General features: G+C 35.9%; 1 protein-coding gene across 2 annotated transcripts in view; it reads right to left on the bottom strand.

Annotated features, from left to right (window-relative positions):
- Positions 1 to 17323, bottom strand: part of Stag1 (stromal antigen 1) — a 272956-nt gene that overhangs the window by 209382 nt on the left and 46251 nt on the right. For both annotated transcript variants that reach the window (XM_040740365.1, XM_005072015.4), the window contains exon 2: positions 5072 to 5172. In XM_040740365.1, coding sequence (XP_040596299.1) covers positions 5072 to 5100 — 29 coding nt within the window. In that variant the 5' untranslated portion in view covers positions 5101 to 5172. The remainder of the gene's footprint in view (positions 1 to 5071; positions 5173 to 17323) is intronic.

Below are 17323 nucleotides of genomic sequence, written 5' to 3'. Positions count from 1 at the left end.
CCAATACTCCTCAAATTATCCCACATAATAGAAACTGAAGGAACACTGCCAAACTCTTTTTACAAGGATACAATTACCCTGTTGCCCAAACCACACAAAGACACAACTAAGAAAGAGAATTACAGACCAATTTCCCTCATGGACATAGATGCAAAAATACTTAATAAAATACTGGCAAACCAAATCCAAGAACACATCAGAAAAACTATTCCTGATGAAGAAGTAGTATTCATAGCAGAGATGCAAGGATGGTTCAACATGAAAATCCATCAATGTAATCCACCATATAAACAAAACTGGAAAAAAAAAAAGACCACATGGTCATCTCACTAGATGCTGAAAAAGCCCTCAAAAAATTCAACACACCTTTGTGATAAAGGTCTTGGAGAGACTAGGGATACAAGGAACATACCTAAAGATAATAAAGGCAATATACAGTAATCCAACAGCCAACATCAAACTAAATGGAGAGAAACTTAAAGCAATCCCACTGAAATCAGGAACAATAAAAGGCTGTTCACTCTCTCCATATCTATTCAACATAGTATTCAAAGTTCCAGCTAGAGCAATAAGACAACAAAAGGAGATCAAGGGGTTACAAATTGGAAAAGAAGGCAAACTCTGGCTTTTTGCTGATGATAGGATAATTTAAATAAGTAACCCCCAAAATTCCATCAGAGAACTCCTACTGGTGATAAATGCCTTCAATAACGTTAGCAGGATACAAGATCAGCTCAAAAAAATCAGTAGCCCTCCTGTATACACATGACAAATGGGCTGAGAAGGAAATCTGAGAAATATCCTTTTATAATAGTCACAAACAACATACAATATCTTGGGGTAACTCTAATCAAACAAGTAAAAGATCTGTATAACAATAACTTCAAGTCTTTAAAGAAAGAAATTAAAGAAGATACCAGACATTGAAAAGATCTCCCATGCTCTCAGATAGTAGGATCAACATAGTAAAAATGGCAATCTTACCTAAAGTAATCTAGATTCAATGCAATGCCCATTAAATCCCAGCACAATTTTTCACAGACCTTGAGAAAACAATGCTCAACTTCATATGGAAAAACAGAAAACCCAGGGAAGCCAAAACAACCCTGTACAATGAAGAATCATCTGGAGGCATTCCTAACTTCAAACTCTACTATAGAGCTATAGTAATGAAAACAGCTTAGTACTGACATAAAAACAGACAGGTAGACCAATGGAATCAAATCGAAGACACCAATATCACCCCATACACCTATGAACACCTAATTTTTGACAAAGAAGCTAAAATATACAATGGAAAAAAGAAAACATATTCAACAAATGGTGCTGGTATAAACTATCAACATGTAGAAGAATGCAAATAGATTCATATCTATCATCATGCACAAAACTCAAGTCCAAATGGATCAAAAATCTCAATATAAATTCATCCACACTGAATCTCATAGAAGAGAAAGTGGAAAATACACTTGAATGCATTGGCACAGGAGAACACTTCCTCAATAAAACACCAGTAGCATACACACTGAGTGCAGCAATTAATAAATGGGACCTCCTGAAACTGAGAAGCTTCTATAAAGCAAAGAACACTGTCAACAAGACAAAATGAGAAACAGAATGGGAAAAGATCTTCACCAACCCCACATTTGACAGTGAGCTGATCTCTAAAATATACAAAGAACTCAAGAAACTCGACCTCAGACTACCAAGTAACCTAATTTTTAAAAATGGAATACAGATCTAAACAGAGAATTCTCCACAAAACAATCTCAAATGGCAGAAAGACAGGTAAGGAAATGCTCGACATCTTCAGTCATCAAGGAAATGCAAATCAAAACCATTCTGAGATTTCATCTTATACCTATCAGAATGACTAAGATCAAAACACCAATGACAGCTTATGCTGGAGAGGATGTGGAGAAAGGGAACACTCCACCATTGCTGGTGGGAGTGTAAGCTTATATATCCATTGTGGAAATCAGTATGGCGATTTCTCAGAAAATTAGGGAATCAACCTACCTCAAGGCCCTGCGATACTACTTTTGAGCATATACCCAAAGGCGGCACATTCACACCACAAGGACATTTGCTCAACTGTGCTCATAGCAACATTATTCATAATAGCCAGATCTTGGAAAAAAACTAGATGTCCCTCAATTGAAGAATGGATAAAGAAAATGTGGTATATGTACACAATGGAGTATTATTACTCAGCAGTAAAAAGCAATGACATCCTAAAATTCACAGACAAATGGACATGAGAAAAAAAAAATCCTGAGTGAGGTAACCCAAAACCAGAAAGACAAATATAATATGTACTTACTCATAAGTGGATACCAGACATAAAGCAAAAGATATCCAGCATACAATCCACAACCCCAGAGAAGCTAGAACCCTCTTCCACAAACAGATGCAGAAATCCACATGGTGTGGCTGGGACAATATATGAGGCCACTGGCAGTGGGCCCAAGATCTAGCTGTAATGCACAAACTGACTTAGTGGAGACCATTCTACATGGAGAGATATCTTGCTCAGCCTAGACACAGGAGTGTTGGGGGTGGAGAGATGCCTTAGTCCTGCCTCAACAAAATGATGGAACAGACTTAGTAGACTTCCCAGGGGAGGCCTTACCTCTCTGAGGAGAAGATGGGAGGCCCACGGGGTAAGGGTGTGGGGGAGGAAGGGAGGAAGAACTGGGATTGGAATGTAAAAAATAAATATAGAAAAAAAAAAAAAGATGGGCCTGAGCATGTGGAGGCAGAAGAATTATTCTGTAATTTGGGTGTCTCCTAACATCTTGTAACTTAAAGATAAGATCACCATCCAATGGCACTAATGAGAGATGGTAGAACCTTTAAGAAATGAGGTCTAATAAAGGCATATCGATGAAGGGGATTCTAGGACTACATCCCTTTTCTCTTTGTTCTCAGTCATTATGAAGTAAGCAGGTTGCTTCATCCTGTACAGCCTACTATGATAAACTGCCTTACCACAGCTATAAAGGTCATACAGGCAGATTTTTCTAAGTTGATTGGTTCAGGCATTTTCATCACTGATACAAAGTTAGCACAACAGGGTACATAACTAGATAGATGAGTAGTTTCAGCAAAACAATAAAGTAAACATAACTGTAAAGGTCAGAGACAAGTATACACTCTCAAAAGGTTTATTAATCTCAACCAAAAATATCCTCTCCAGGTGGCTTATATAACTGAAGTTCATTTACCCTGCTCTCAAAGATTACTATGCAGTACCCATACACATATTACAATTTTGTGGAATTTATCAGTTACAATCCCTACTACTAATATTAATACTACAACCTCTTTACAAATATAGTCAAATAAGCCTGTTTCCACTTTTATCAGTTATTAATATAAGTGCCTGTTTAATATTCAGTAAGTATGTTACAAGCAGGGCATACAACAATATGATGAAAAGCTTATTATTTTAGGAAGTGGTAAGAACATTATGTGAAATACGATACTAGGAAAATAATGAAAATTTAAGAGCACAGGGGAACATCTATCCTAATTTTAAAGACTCAGAGGAGTTCTGCCAGACATCTGTAGCACAAATAATATAAACCCAGAGACAGATACTAGGGTTCGGGCTTAAGATCAGAAAAGCAAGCAGCCAAACCACCAGGGAGCTCTTACCTTTTCCAAGGCTGGGGCAATCTTGTACTCAATGTGGCTGGAGACTAATTCCCAAAAACTGAGACCAGCTCTGAGACCCTGCTCCTATCTTATGTATCTCTATAGAGCTGGGGTTAAAGGCATGAGCTCTGTACTCTGTTTCTCTTTCAAACTGATTCACTCTTATGTAGCTGAGAGTGGCCTTGAACTCACAGAGATACATCTATCTGTCTCTGTCTCCTGGGTGCTGAGATTAAAGGTGTGTACCACCACTGCCTGGCCTCTATGGCTATGGCTACCTTTGCATTCTGATCTCCAGGTAAGCTTTGTTAGATTATAAACAATATATCATCACAGACATCTATACAAATAAGCATAAATAGATAATAAGCTGGATGAGAGAGAACAAGAGATCTTAAGAACAAAGCAAATAAAGAAAAGACTCTGCAAGTACCACTCAACTCAGCATTATATCCAAAAGAACGAGTAAAGAGGAATGGAGCAAGAACACAGAAAATAATTCAATTTTATCTTCTATATTTCACAAATTATATAAAGAGAAAGTATTATTGATCTGTCAAACAAGTAAATACACATAGAAAGCTGTGTGCCTTAAAGCTTCCAGGAGAACAACCAGAAGGTTTTCTGCTGGAAAAGACATTTGTAACTAAACTAAAACCAAAGAAATAACTGCCTAAACTGATAATCCTTCTACTGTAGGTAAATTATCATTATCAAATAGATCAAAGTATATGGATTCTCAATTTACATCTGGATGCAAATGATAAAAGAAACAACATCTGCATATGCCTGTGACATTTTCAAGAAATTCTATAATAATCTCCAACTCTAAGTCTGTACAACAAATACAACAAATCTAGATGTATCACACTCACACACCAACTGGTATTCTCTTAGATTTTTCTAGAAACCAGAATGCCTCAGTAATCACAAACTTGATATAAAAGAAGGAATCTTAATGAAAGAAGTGAATTAAAACAATTAGTGTATAGAAAAAGTGCAATATAGCACAAAGATTAATAAATGTTTTCTTTTAAATAGTGAGACCAAATAATTTGGAGTTTGCAGACAATACAGTTACAATCATAGAATATAACAAAAACAAAAACAAAACTAGATTCAGTATGTAGGAAGTAAATACAACTCTGATCCAATTTAATTAACAAAACAGCATGCCACATGAGGGATGTTAATGGCTGACTCCTGATATAATAACATTAATATCTGATCTGTTCAATATCAGAAAACATACTGACATTCCAATGTTATGGATAGGCAAAGCAATCACATACCCCAGTATTTAGATTTCAAATATATTGTTTCAGTAACAGAACCCATTTTGAAATATTTTATCAGAGCCCTGTAATGTTATACTCATGTTTTGTTAAAAGAAAAAAAATATAATACTTACTGCAACACTGGTAACTCTGAAGTTATCATTGCTGGATAGGTTATTCCACAATACAGAAATATCTATATATTTCTCACTTGTTATGCAATCCCAAGGCACACCTGTCAATTTAAAAAGAAAAATATTTTTAAATAAAATGAATATTATCAAGATACATCAATCAACAGCAACTATGATCACACTATTTGATACTTGCCCAAAGTAGTTAAAATCCTACATCAACAAAGAAGCTTAGACAAGGATGTTTATTCTTCCCTTTATTCCTAAGTACTCAAGAAGTTTTTTAGAAGGTAAGTTATAAACAAGCTTCAGTATCCAAATATCATTTGTTGTCAAAATATCTGATTCACCACGTCATGAAATGAAATGAACAAAAAGAAGCCACCTGAAAAGGCTGCGCATTTCAGAAGAACTCTGTGTAACATTCTTGAAAAGGTAAAACTATGGTGACCAGTGACTGTCAGAAATTAGAGGGTGCAGATGAAATGACCAGGCAGAATACAGAGAGATTTTAATGCAGTGAAACACTTCTTAATAGTTAGATAGACATCATGTACATTTATCAAAATTCATACAACACTTAATATCAACATAATGGAGGACAGACTGTGAATGCTAAAGGCAAGCATTGACACAAGAGAACCCACAGTTGTAAGAAGTACACCACTCTGAGGTGACACATGGAGGGAAAGTGGAACATGTGTAGGCATGAGGTACCTAACAGTAGTTTCCTGTACTTTCTCCACAAATTCACTGTAAACCTAACACTGAAAAAAAAATCTGATTAAAAACAAACCTATTCTGAAAAATGGTAGCTATATATTTTGAAGAGCTTCCCACACCTTATATCTATTGAAAGGATTTTAAATATATCAGAAATATCTGCATGGGACAAGAGAAAGTATGACCCAGCTTCTTAAACTATGGCACATAACTAAATGTGGCAACAACTGAGGTCTCTGAATATTCAATGACCAAAAATTAATTCAAAATCAAGCATATAATAAATCTGAGGGATTTTTGGCAGCACTTGCCCATGTTTGTACTGTATAACTTCAATGCAGCCTTAGTTCTGAATATACAATAATGGACTGCCATCATGGCATGCAATGCCAACACTATCTGAAACAACTTGGCACAGACTCTAGATTATAATTGTTATGAACTGCATTTTTTTACCATACATACACAAATTTTCTACTCATGAAAACATAATGGTTTACTTAAAGAAAACAGACATTTAATCATTTCTTGCCATCATTTCTCAGCATAAGTATCAAATCAGTGGTACCTTCAGTTTCAATTATGTCTGAATTTGAAATTTTGCATTAAGTTCTGATTTGAATTTAATTTTTAAAGTCGTTAATTGAATTTTGGCTTTAGATTAAGGCAGAATTTTCAACTACTTTTTATCTGGCCCTGAACATCCTCCTATTCTGTACTATGTATTCCTGTGATGTTTATTTCTCAGCATTGATAATTACAAAAATGAAATGTCCATTAACTCTAAAAACATAAAAGATGCTCTAATCCCTCAGTCAGAATTTCATCTTAACTTTAATTCAACATGTAAAAATAAAAATCCATCTCAGCATGTAAACTTTATTTTCTACTTTAAGATGGTAAAAGTTCATGACTACAAAATTTTAAAATAAATTTCTTTATAATTTATTATCAACAAATACTTGATTTATTTGACTATCTTGCATATCGATAAATTTTTTTAGACAAAAATTCAACAGCTGGGCAATGGTGGCATACACCTCTCTGTGGCAGGCAGGTCTCTGTGAGTTTAAGGCCTGGTCTACAAAATGATTTCCAGAATATCCCTAGTTTATAAAAAGGAGGAGCAAATATGGCCAGAGCTGTATGCCAATAAACGTGCACCTACTGATTACCGCTTAAGATTGTGCTAAATAAAATGTGAAGATAAAAGTAGACCCTCAAGTGAACAGGACATAGAAAGAACACCTTGGCCAATAAACCAATGTTCAAACAACACCTTTTCTGTTTATTTTGGTTTCAAGTTCCTTAGTGAAACTGACCATATTACTTATTTGGTGGTTAAGATTAATATTTGATCAAATAAAAGACAATCTTTGTTTTCAAAAAAAAAAAGGCATAGCCCACAATAGACATTATTATCAAAACCATACAAGGGAAAAGAGTAATTCATGGAATTAAAATATACTTAAGATGTTTAGTTTTTAAATAAAATCATCACAAGATACATACATATATGAATGAATGGCCCATTTTCATTAAAAACAATCATCCTTAAAGAATCCAAGGCAATGTATATATGAGACAAACATTCCAAACTCTTCCAGAAGACACCAAAAAAACAACTAAAAAAAGTCAGAGACTTAATAATGTAATTCCAAATGTTAGCAAAATCATAAATTGAAACATACAAAATGGTCAATGAACACCATCGCTCAGAGAAATAACCAGGAAGAATCTTGAAAGAATAAGAAACGGGGGGCTGTTCATTTATAACAAATCTGAATAAGAATAGCAGCCCTATTTGTCATCATAAATTATTAAATCAGGACTTCTGATATGTCAGTGGGTAGCTAAAATAAGTTATTGTATTTTAAATTTATAACTCCTCCTTTTGGATAACCAGTGACTGATAGAACCATCAAGGTATGTTTTCTTGCAATGTCTTAAGCTTGATAATTAGACACAGTCAGTTTAATACAAAACACTATTGTTTCCCAAATTTAAAAATCTACTTTAGTTAACATTATAAAGGCATACCCACCAATCTTTATATACTTTTGAATGATTGAAGAAAGGAAGTAACAGGTAAGACAGCAACTCTGTTTTAAGATCTTTGCAAAGATTCATGCAATCTATTTTGCTTCTTCACAGAATGACTTAGTTCTCTTGCTAACAGAATAATTGCTGTGACTTTTAAAAATGAATTAAACTTTCTGTGGTCAGGTAATTTTTTCCATTTCATTCACTGTAATAATCACCATAAATGAAACTTCTTAAACATCTTCTGAATAAAAAAAACTCAAAAAATGTGCTACTCAATAGAGAAATGTGAATCTGAACTACCACAGCTCATTTTAGTGAAAATGGCTATCAGAAAAAGAAAGAAAAGAAGGGAGGGAGGGAAGGAAGGAGGGAGGGTGGGCAGGCTAGCAAGAATGTGGAGAGAGGAAAGAATGTGGTGGAGCTGTAAACTAGTATAGTAATGGAAAACTACAGTGCACACATACACCAGAATTAAAAACTAAACCGCTATACAATCTAGCCATCCCACTGAGAATATATCCAAAGGAGATAAAATTAGTATACCTAAATTCAACCTAATTATCCATAAATAGAGGTGCCCATATAGAAAATGTAATAAGCACACACTATGCACAGTAGGGTGACTATAGCTAACAGTAATGTATTGAACATTTCAAAATAGCTTGAAGGATTTTGAATTTTTTTTCTTTTTTCTTTCCTTTTTTTTTTTTTGTTTGTTTGTTTTTTGTCTTTTGAGACAGGGTTTCTCTGTATTGTTTTGGAGGCTGTCCTGGAACTCGCTCTGTAAACCAGGCTGGCCTTGAACTCACAGAGATCCACCTGCCTCTGCCTCCGCAGTGCTGGGATTAAAGGCATGTGCCACCAACACCTGGATCAGGATTTTTAATGTTATCACCATAATAAAACAATAATTGCTTTAAGGTGACGGATATGTTAATTACCCTGATTTGCTAATATGTGCATCAAAACATCATGCCCCAAAAAAACACATTATAGTATTTGTGTGTGGAAGACACTTTGAAATTAAGACTGTAGACAGATGCTTTCCCAGTAATTGTGGGAATAGCTAAATCAATGACACTCAAAGAAAGATCGAATAGAGTTTACAAAGAGCAAGGGCTGAGACAAGAGAGATATATTAAAATGAAGGAAATTTTAGAAAATCCTCCACATGTGACTTTATACACACATACCATACCACAACCCAAGAACAGAATCAGACCAAATAAAGTTGAAAGCAAACAATAAGATCTGTCTAAAGAATATTTCCCAAAGCTTTACATAATAAATAATCTCTGAAAATGCATTTCCACAACAGCTTCTCAATTTCTTACCCAAAATGTTGTCTGCACACCATCTGATCTTAGAGTATTTATGAACATTCATACTACTCTAGCTGAGAGATTATGCCTTTCATTACTGCCTGTTGGCAAAGATGAGATGGGTCTGATGAACCCCAACTTTGAATCCTAGAACAGCTTCATAAGAAATGTAGAAAAGGCAAAAAGCACTAATGGGACAGATTCAAATCTTGATAAAACATTGAAATCATAAGTCAAATTCAAAATAATAAAAAAGGATGAATAGAATAAATGAGAAGTAAAGACAAGAGAAAAATCTGATATGATATATAAGATGAAGACCAAAGCAGGCTAAAAACAAAATTTGAATGTCTGCAGGAAGGTAATACCTGGATCTGTGACAGAAAGTAAAGAAATTCATTCAAATCTCTTATTATTAATCCAACTTAGGCATTCATTAATTTTTAAGTGTAAAACATGGGATTTAAGTTTAAATGTATTTAAGTATAAAACCTACCAAATTTATGTTATGTCAAGAGCTATAAGCTTTAAACCATAAAACTAGTCGAACAGAAATAAATGACTGATTAGTTTGTTCTAAATTAAAGAGCAATGAATAAAATCAGCTTTTTAAGTGTCTAAAAAGTAAAAATGAAACCCCAAGATATTAACTTACCTTTATACTAAAACATCTTACACTACATACATGAAAAACAGCTTGCAAATAAAAACTAACAGGCTTGTCTGTCAAAATTGTAAAAATGTTACCATACACTTTAATAAAAATATTTTGCTGTGGGTTTTAAAACTTATTTTTTTTTCCTAAATTACAACAGCAACACTAAGCCTCTTCAGAGATTGGGGTTGGGAGTTGAAGAACAGGAACAGGAAATAATTATAACCTTTTAATTATTTTACTAAAGGATCTACCTACTAATATAAATCAAAACTGTATGGCAATTAACAACCTGATTAAGAAAATTCTACCTTCATGTCTAATGATTATGCATGAAAATTATGAAAACATTACATTGTTATTGAACTAAAACAAATTCTAAGAAAGAGGAAAACAAAACTTATGAGAAAACTTGTTTTGAAAAGTCATCAGGGTTAGTAGTTAAAGCATCAAGTAATAAGAGTTTAGATTCCTAGAACCTTTTGTGAATGCCTGGTATAAGAGAAAGCCTGTCTGGAATTCCAGTCTTGAAAGGTGTCTAGGAAGGCTGGCCCTACCAGGAAGAGCTCTAGATTTGGTTGAGAATCTCTGCCTCAAAGAATAAAGTGAAGAGGCCATCGAAGTTGATTCCTGACCTCAACCTGGCTCCTCCACATCCACACACACAAAGACACACAAACAAGAAGAAAAAAATAAAACTGCATCCCACTCATGAAAATGGAGGGTAGCCCTTATCAAAATAATTAATTACATTTAGTCCTATGGTTCTCATATGGAAATTATTTTCAGAACTGCATAAACAATCACCGTAATATTAAAAGAAAAAACACAGAGCTGGACCGATGTCTCAGTTTTAGGAGTCCTCTTCCACAGGACCTGAGGTTGGTTCCCGATACCCATGTTGGACAGCTCATGACCATCAGTAACACCAGCTGCAAAGAATCTAACACCTTCTGGCCTCCAAAGGCACCCTTACACATGTGATACACACCACACACACACACACACACACACACACACACACACACACACACACACACACTGAAATTTAACTTTCTACAAATAAAAATTACTAGAATTTCTATTGGAATAGCTCAAGCTTTAACCTGATTTTCTCATAATCAGAACCTTCATCTTCAATTCAGTTATTAGAAGATAAATTTTCAGAACAAATTCATCCTCTGATACAACATAATAAATTTCTTAGTGCATCATGCTCCAGAGTCTCCAAGAGGTATTTAAAAATAGTTTTTTATATGCTTGTCTCACAAGAAAAGGGGGAGGAGAGAAGTAAATCATACACTAAAATCTAAGATCACCTTTTCTTGCCACCCTTTAACCCATGCCTCTCAAATAGTATTTTCTAATTGGAGGTTTCTTGTCCCACCCTCTAGCTCCCAAATAACCACTCTTAAGACTTAACATGAATTACAATTGTTTGGTGAATGGCTCAGGCATATTACTGACTAGCTTTCAAAATTAAATTAATCCATTTTTTACAAATCTGTGTATCACAATGTTCTGGTATCTTACCCCTTCGGCAGCTACACGGTGTCTGTCTCCCTGACTCTGCCTTCTTTTTCTCAGTAAACTGCTTGGAGTTCCCATCTAGCTATATTCTGGTGGGCTATTGGCCAAAACAGTTTTATTCACCAACCAAAAAAAGCAACAACATTTGCAGCACACAGAACATCCCACATCAGTATTTTAAACACAGAAAAAAAATACCAAAGCAATGACAGACAACAGTAGCAATCGAAAACATTTTAATTGTGGTGACTGCTGTTAAGAGACTTATAGTTCACCAGGACAGCAAACACATATGTCTGTGATAAGTTAACTGTTTCCTAATGACAGAATATATAGCTGTTACGCTTGATGAAGGAGTGAAAGAACAAATCCTTTGAGACTATGATCTGGAACTTCCTAATAAACCCAGTGGCTAAATAAACTTGAAAATACCAGATGTGAAACACTCAGGAAGCCTGACATGTAAGGATATGACAGCTCAAGGCCACCTCTACATACATTACCAGACACTGCATCATAAAAAATGAAAAATGAACTCCTGATAGTGCCCAAATAAGCACCAAGTTGCAATTTGTAGCATACTACCTAGGTTCACCTAAAAAAATAAAGTGAGCCACACTTGCTATGTCTCCATTTAGGGAGGAAGGCTCAAGCCTGACAAGTGTAGCCTTCATCCCAATCAAAGAAACTTCTCTTTGCAACAGACTAGAATATGGCAAAAAAAAACCTGGAACTAATCAATACTGAGAGCTATGGAACCCAGTCCCAATGGCTTTATCTAAAGAATATTCCCTCACACTCAGGCAACAGTGCAGAAAGGGAGAAAAAAAGATTCTTAGAGCCAGAAGTTCAGGTAATTTGTTGTGAAATATTAGTCCTAGTAACATCAGAAGCTATTTCCATGAGGTCTCACTAACATGACCACCCAAATGTGATATAATCAAGGAGGATACTAATGAGGAGGCCAAATGGGCAGGGAAAACATCCATAAGGCTTCAACTCTATACAAAGAAGTACAAAAAACTGAATACAGTTGGGAGTCGGAGAGGTGATTGTCCCCAGGGAAGATGACACCAATTCACTGTCCAGTACCAAACAATCAGCACTAAAAACATACATACAAATAACAGTATGAACTCAATGGGTTATATTTAGTAATATATGAATATAAAAAATACATACATGCATGCAATAAAAACTGACAGAAAAAGAGGTCATGAATTTGAAGGAGTTGAGAGGGTATATGGGAAGGAAGGTTTTGGAAGGAGGAAAGGGAAGGGAGAAATACTGTAATTAAAATACAACCTCAAAAAAATAAGCTCTTTACTACACCAAACTATCTTCCCAGTGCTTGATCTTATATATTGGCAGAGCATGTGACTCAGGCCTGTAATAACACACTCCAGGAGAGTAAGTTAGTAAGGTTGCTTAAGTTCAAGACCACTGTGCACTACACAGAGAGTTCCCAGCCAGTTTGGACTGCAGAATGAGACCATACCTCCAGGAAGAAGTAAAAAGGACAGTATTACTAATCATAAAATATTTAAAGTCAGAGGTCACAACAATGGAAATAAACTATTTTATAACTTATACTTTACTTTGTTTCTCCAGCTCATTCCTTAATTTCCCAAGGCTTGCCATAACAAAGTACCAAAGTTTTTGAATGGTAGAAATGTATTATCTTATAATTCAGGAGGTATAAAATCAAGGTGTTAGCAAGAACCCTCTGAAGCCTCTAGAAGATCTCCCTGAAGCAGAAATACATTGCATTCACATAGTTATCTTCTTTGTGTCAGGGCACCTCTATATCCTCACATGGTACCATTGTGTTGTTTCATAAAGGTCAGCAAGCATACAGGCTTGGGACTAATTAACTATCACCTGTTGTGGAGTATTAGTTTAAGATGTGTTACATATGGTTATGCTGTGGAACTCTTGTTTAATGATGTAAAGATGTGCTGCAATCTTTTATGTTTCATTTGTTTAACTCTGTAAAGCTGTGTTATTTTGCCTGTCTGAAACACCTGATTGGTCTAATAAAGAGCTGAATGGCCAGTAACTAGGCAGGAGAGAGAAATAGGCAGGGCTGCCAGGACCAGAAAACATATAGGAGGAGAAATCTAGGCTTGGGAGAAGAGAAGTAAGAAAGGGAGAAGGAGAGGACACCAGGGACCAGCCACTCAGCCACACAACCAGCAACAGAATAAGAAAGGAAAAATACAGAATAAAGAAAAGTAAATAGTCCAGAGACAAATGGTAGTTAAAGAGAAACAGGATAATTTAAGTTAGAAAAGCTGGCTAGAAAATAGGGAAAGCTGAGGCTGGGCATTCATAAGTAAGACTAAGTTTCCATGTATTTATTTGGGAGCTGGGTGATGGGTCCCCAAAGAGTTAAAAACAAAACAAAACAAAAACCAGTAATAACAACTTTATGTTAACTGAATTATATCTACAAATATTTAAAAATAAGATGGAGGTTAAGACTTATTTCTGCAATAATATCCCTATAATGCTTATTTAAAATCATAAGAAATATTGAGGGATGTATGTTACCTATGTGTGTTTCTAAATTAGTGCTTTAAAAAAAAGGCCAGTAAATACATTAAATATCCTTGGATTTGCAAGCTTCTTCTCATTCCTGAGAATAAACAATAAGCAAAGTAATGAATGAAACAATTTCAGGTTTCCAAAAAAATGATAATGTTGGGCAATAAAGTACTTTAAAAGGATAGTCTCACGCCCCCCAACCCCCGACAGGGTTTTTCTGTGAAGCAATGGCTGTCCTGGAACTAGCTCTGTAGACAGGCCGGCCTCAAACCCACAGAGATCCATCTGCCTTTGCCTCCTGAGTGCTGGGATTAAAGATATGCGCCACCCCCACCTGGCTAGTCTCACACTTTCTAAGGAGTGACATTTGAGCTAAGTCTTGAAGAACATGTAAGTATAACAGCCCAAAGAGATGGAGCAGAGTATTTGTTATAATGGAAGGGAAGTATTGGTTTACTTGAGCAACAGAGTCATGTGGCAAAAATGCAGAGTGGAACTTCTCTGGCCTACTAATTGTGAAATTATGATACAAATTTCAGGGCTTATTATTGGTTTTAATTATTTTTATTTTACTTAGCATGTCTGCTGTTCATACACACCTGTGAGCATGCCATGTGCAAGTGTGGAGATCAAAACAATTTATGGAGGTAGTTCTCTCATTCCACTCTGAATTCCAGGGATAGAACTCAAGTCATCAGTCTTGCACGGCAAGCACTTTTTGCCTGCTGGGTTATCTCCTTGGCCTGAATCCCTAGTTTAGGAATATTTTTATTAAACTATTTCATCTTTACAAATTTTAATTTGTATATACCAGTAACAAACTGAATTTATTGGTTATACCAAAAGACATAATGAACCAACATTAACCCAGTATAGGCTAAGTCAAGACATGCTACTGCAGCAGTATGAAGTTGTAGTGATACTACAGTTGTGTATGTCCTATTAAATAATATGCTCCACAATTAGAAGAAAATTGGGAGAGAGATCTTTAAACAGGGTTAACATCATTGTGATAGTCTCCCAATAAAAGGTTTCAGAATGTCAAAGGGTTTTGAAACTCGATGTAGAAGTTATATAAAGCATATGTATAAATTTCCCAAAACAGCCACAATTTCATCTCAGCTCACTGAAGCACCATGTCTGCCAGCTGCCTAAGGCAGTCATCTTGATTAAATGTACTACAGGATGCCTCTGATCAGGTTTGTACTATTTCTTTCTTTAATAGGGCCCAGTACTAAGCTCACTCACTTCCTTTGAGAACATAAAATTCATGGAATTAATGAGTGTGCAAAATTACTGTAATAGTAAATACAAAAGTCACAGATATTATCTCAAAGATAGAACTTATACAGTAAATACACGTGTGTGTGTGATAATTATAGTTTAAAACAACTGTTGTTAGGTTTATAAAAATAAGAGCCCTGAAAATTGGTATCAGTCTGAAATTTCAGTCTGAATTTTCAAGACAATATGACTTCAGAAAATAAAGTATATATCATCTTGTGTTGTTCTTGCTTCATGTCCCTGTAAGTTAATTATTTCAGTCTCCTCTACCTCCTTCCCTAAGCAAGATGAACCACTGAAGACATCTTAAGAGATATAAAGATTGTAATGTCCTACCCTTGCTAAGCACAACACTACCAGTTTTTCTTGGCATAAAAACAGCTTGTATTCTGCTCTGACCTTTCTCATTCCTACTGATTGAAGATATTCACATATACATTATTTAAAGCAAATTCTCCACCAACACTCCTATTGGAAAGTGTCTAGAAAATATTTCAAAACATTAAAGAATTATTAAAGGGGTTGTTCCTGTTTCCTAAAATTATCATTAAGAGATGTGTTACTCAGTTTTAGAATCACTATAACAAAATAACTGAGATAAAGGCTGACATGGTAGCACATATCTATAATCCTGTCACTCAAAAGACTGAAGCAGAAGGGAGTACAAGTTCTTGGCCAGTATAGGCTACTTATGTAGAGATCCTGACTAAGAAAAACAAATTTTAGGGCAGGGTGGTGGTGACACATTCCTTTAGTCCCAGCACTCAGGAAGCAGAGGCAGGAGAATGTATCTCTGTGAATTCCAAGCCAGCATGATCTACAAATAGAGTCCCAGGATAGGCTCCAAAGCTACACGGAGAAACCCTGTCTCAAAAAAAGAAAAAAAAATTTTAAGTAAGATATACTAAAGAAAACATTTGTTGTGTTTCACAATTTCAGAGGTTTTAGTCCATAGTAAACTCTTTATGGGCCCATGATAAAAAAGCAAGTAAGCATGACAGCAAACGGAGAAAACAAGCAAAAGGCTGACGACAAGAATACCCTTCAAAGAGCATGTGCTGGCTAGTTTTATGTCGACTTGACACAAGCTACAGTCATCTGAGAAGAGGGAGCCCCAATTGAGAAAATACCTCCATAAGATCTGACTGAGGCAAGCAAGCCTATAGAGCACTTTCTTAATTAGTGATTGATGTGGGAGGGCCCAGCCCATTGGGTGTGGGGTCACCCCTGGGTTGGTGGTAATGGGTTCTTAAAAAAGCAGCTGGGCAAGCCTTAAGGAGCCAGCCAGTCAACAGCACCTCTTCACAATCTCTATATCAGCTCCTGCTTCCAAATTCCTAAGCTGCTTGAGTTCCTCTCCTGACTGTCTTCAATGAAAAACATGATATGGAAGCACAGGTCAAATAAACTATTTCCTCCCCAAATTACTTTGGTCATGGTATGTCCCCATAGCAATAATAACCCTAATGAGACAGCAGCTTTCCTCTAGTCAATCAACCCCTCCAACTAGCCTTACTATCAAACAGCACACTTAAAATCCAATTACACCACAACTGCTCACCAACAACAAACCAAAGAATTGGTTTTCTGGAGACACATTTCATTTCCCAACTATAACACACACCAACACTTTTACTCATAATAAGCCATGGATTTGCCTCAATACATACAACATGTAAAGTATGTAGGCAAAACTTGCAACTGTTAAAGCTTGATAAAAAGTACACAGGTGCTTTTACTCAAAAACATGCTTGTGGGCACTGAAGTTCCGGCCACAGAAACACAGGACTTCAGTTTAGACACCCAGCATCTCCCTCTCCCTCTCCTCTTTCTCACCACCCCCCCCCCCTGATTATGTGGTATACTGGAGCAGACTAATGAGTACACATGTCTACAGTCCAGACTCTAGTTTCCTGGAACTGCAGTTACACCCCATGTGGTCCAGGGAACTGAACATGGGTCCTTTGAAAGAGTAGTATACACTCTTAACAAAAGAGTTATCTCTTTGGTCTCCCATCTCCAACACCCATATTAAAAGCAGTTTCAGTAGCCATAGCAGTGGGAGGTTGGGGCTGCAGAGAAAAAGGCTGATCCTCAGAACTGAATGGCCATCCTGACTATCAGGATCAAGGGATTCCAGATGCA

This window comes from Mesocricetus auratus, unplaced genomic scaffold (genome assembly GCF_017639785.1).
Source record: "Mesocricetus auratus isolate SY011 unplaced genomic scaffold, BCM_Maur_2.0 Super-Scaffold_100691, whole genome shotgun sequence".
NCBI classification, from domain to species: domain Eukaryota; kingdom Metazoa; phylum Chordata; class Mammalia; order Rodentia; family Cricetidae; genus Mesocricetus; species Mesocricetus auratus.
The sequence above is the reverse complement of the archived record's forward strand: the minus strand, read 5'-3'. Positions and strand labels throughout refer to the sequence as shown.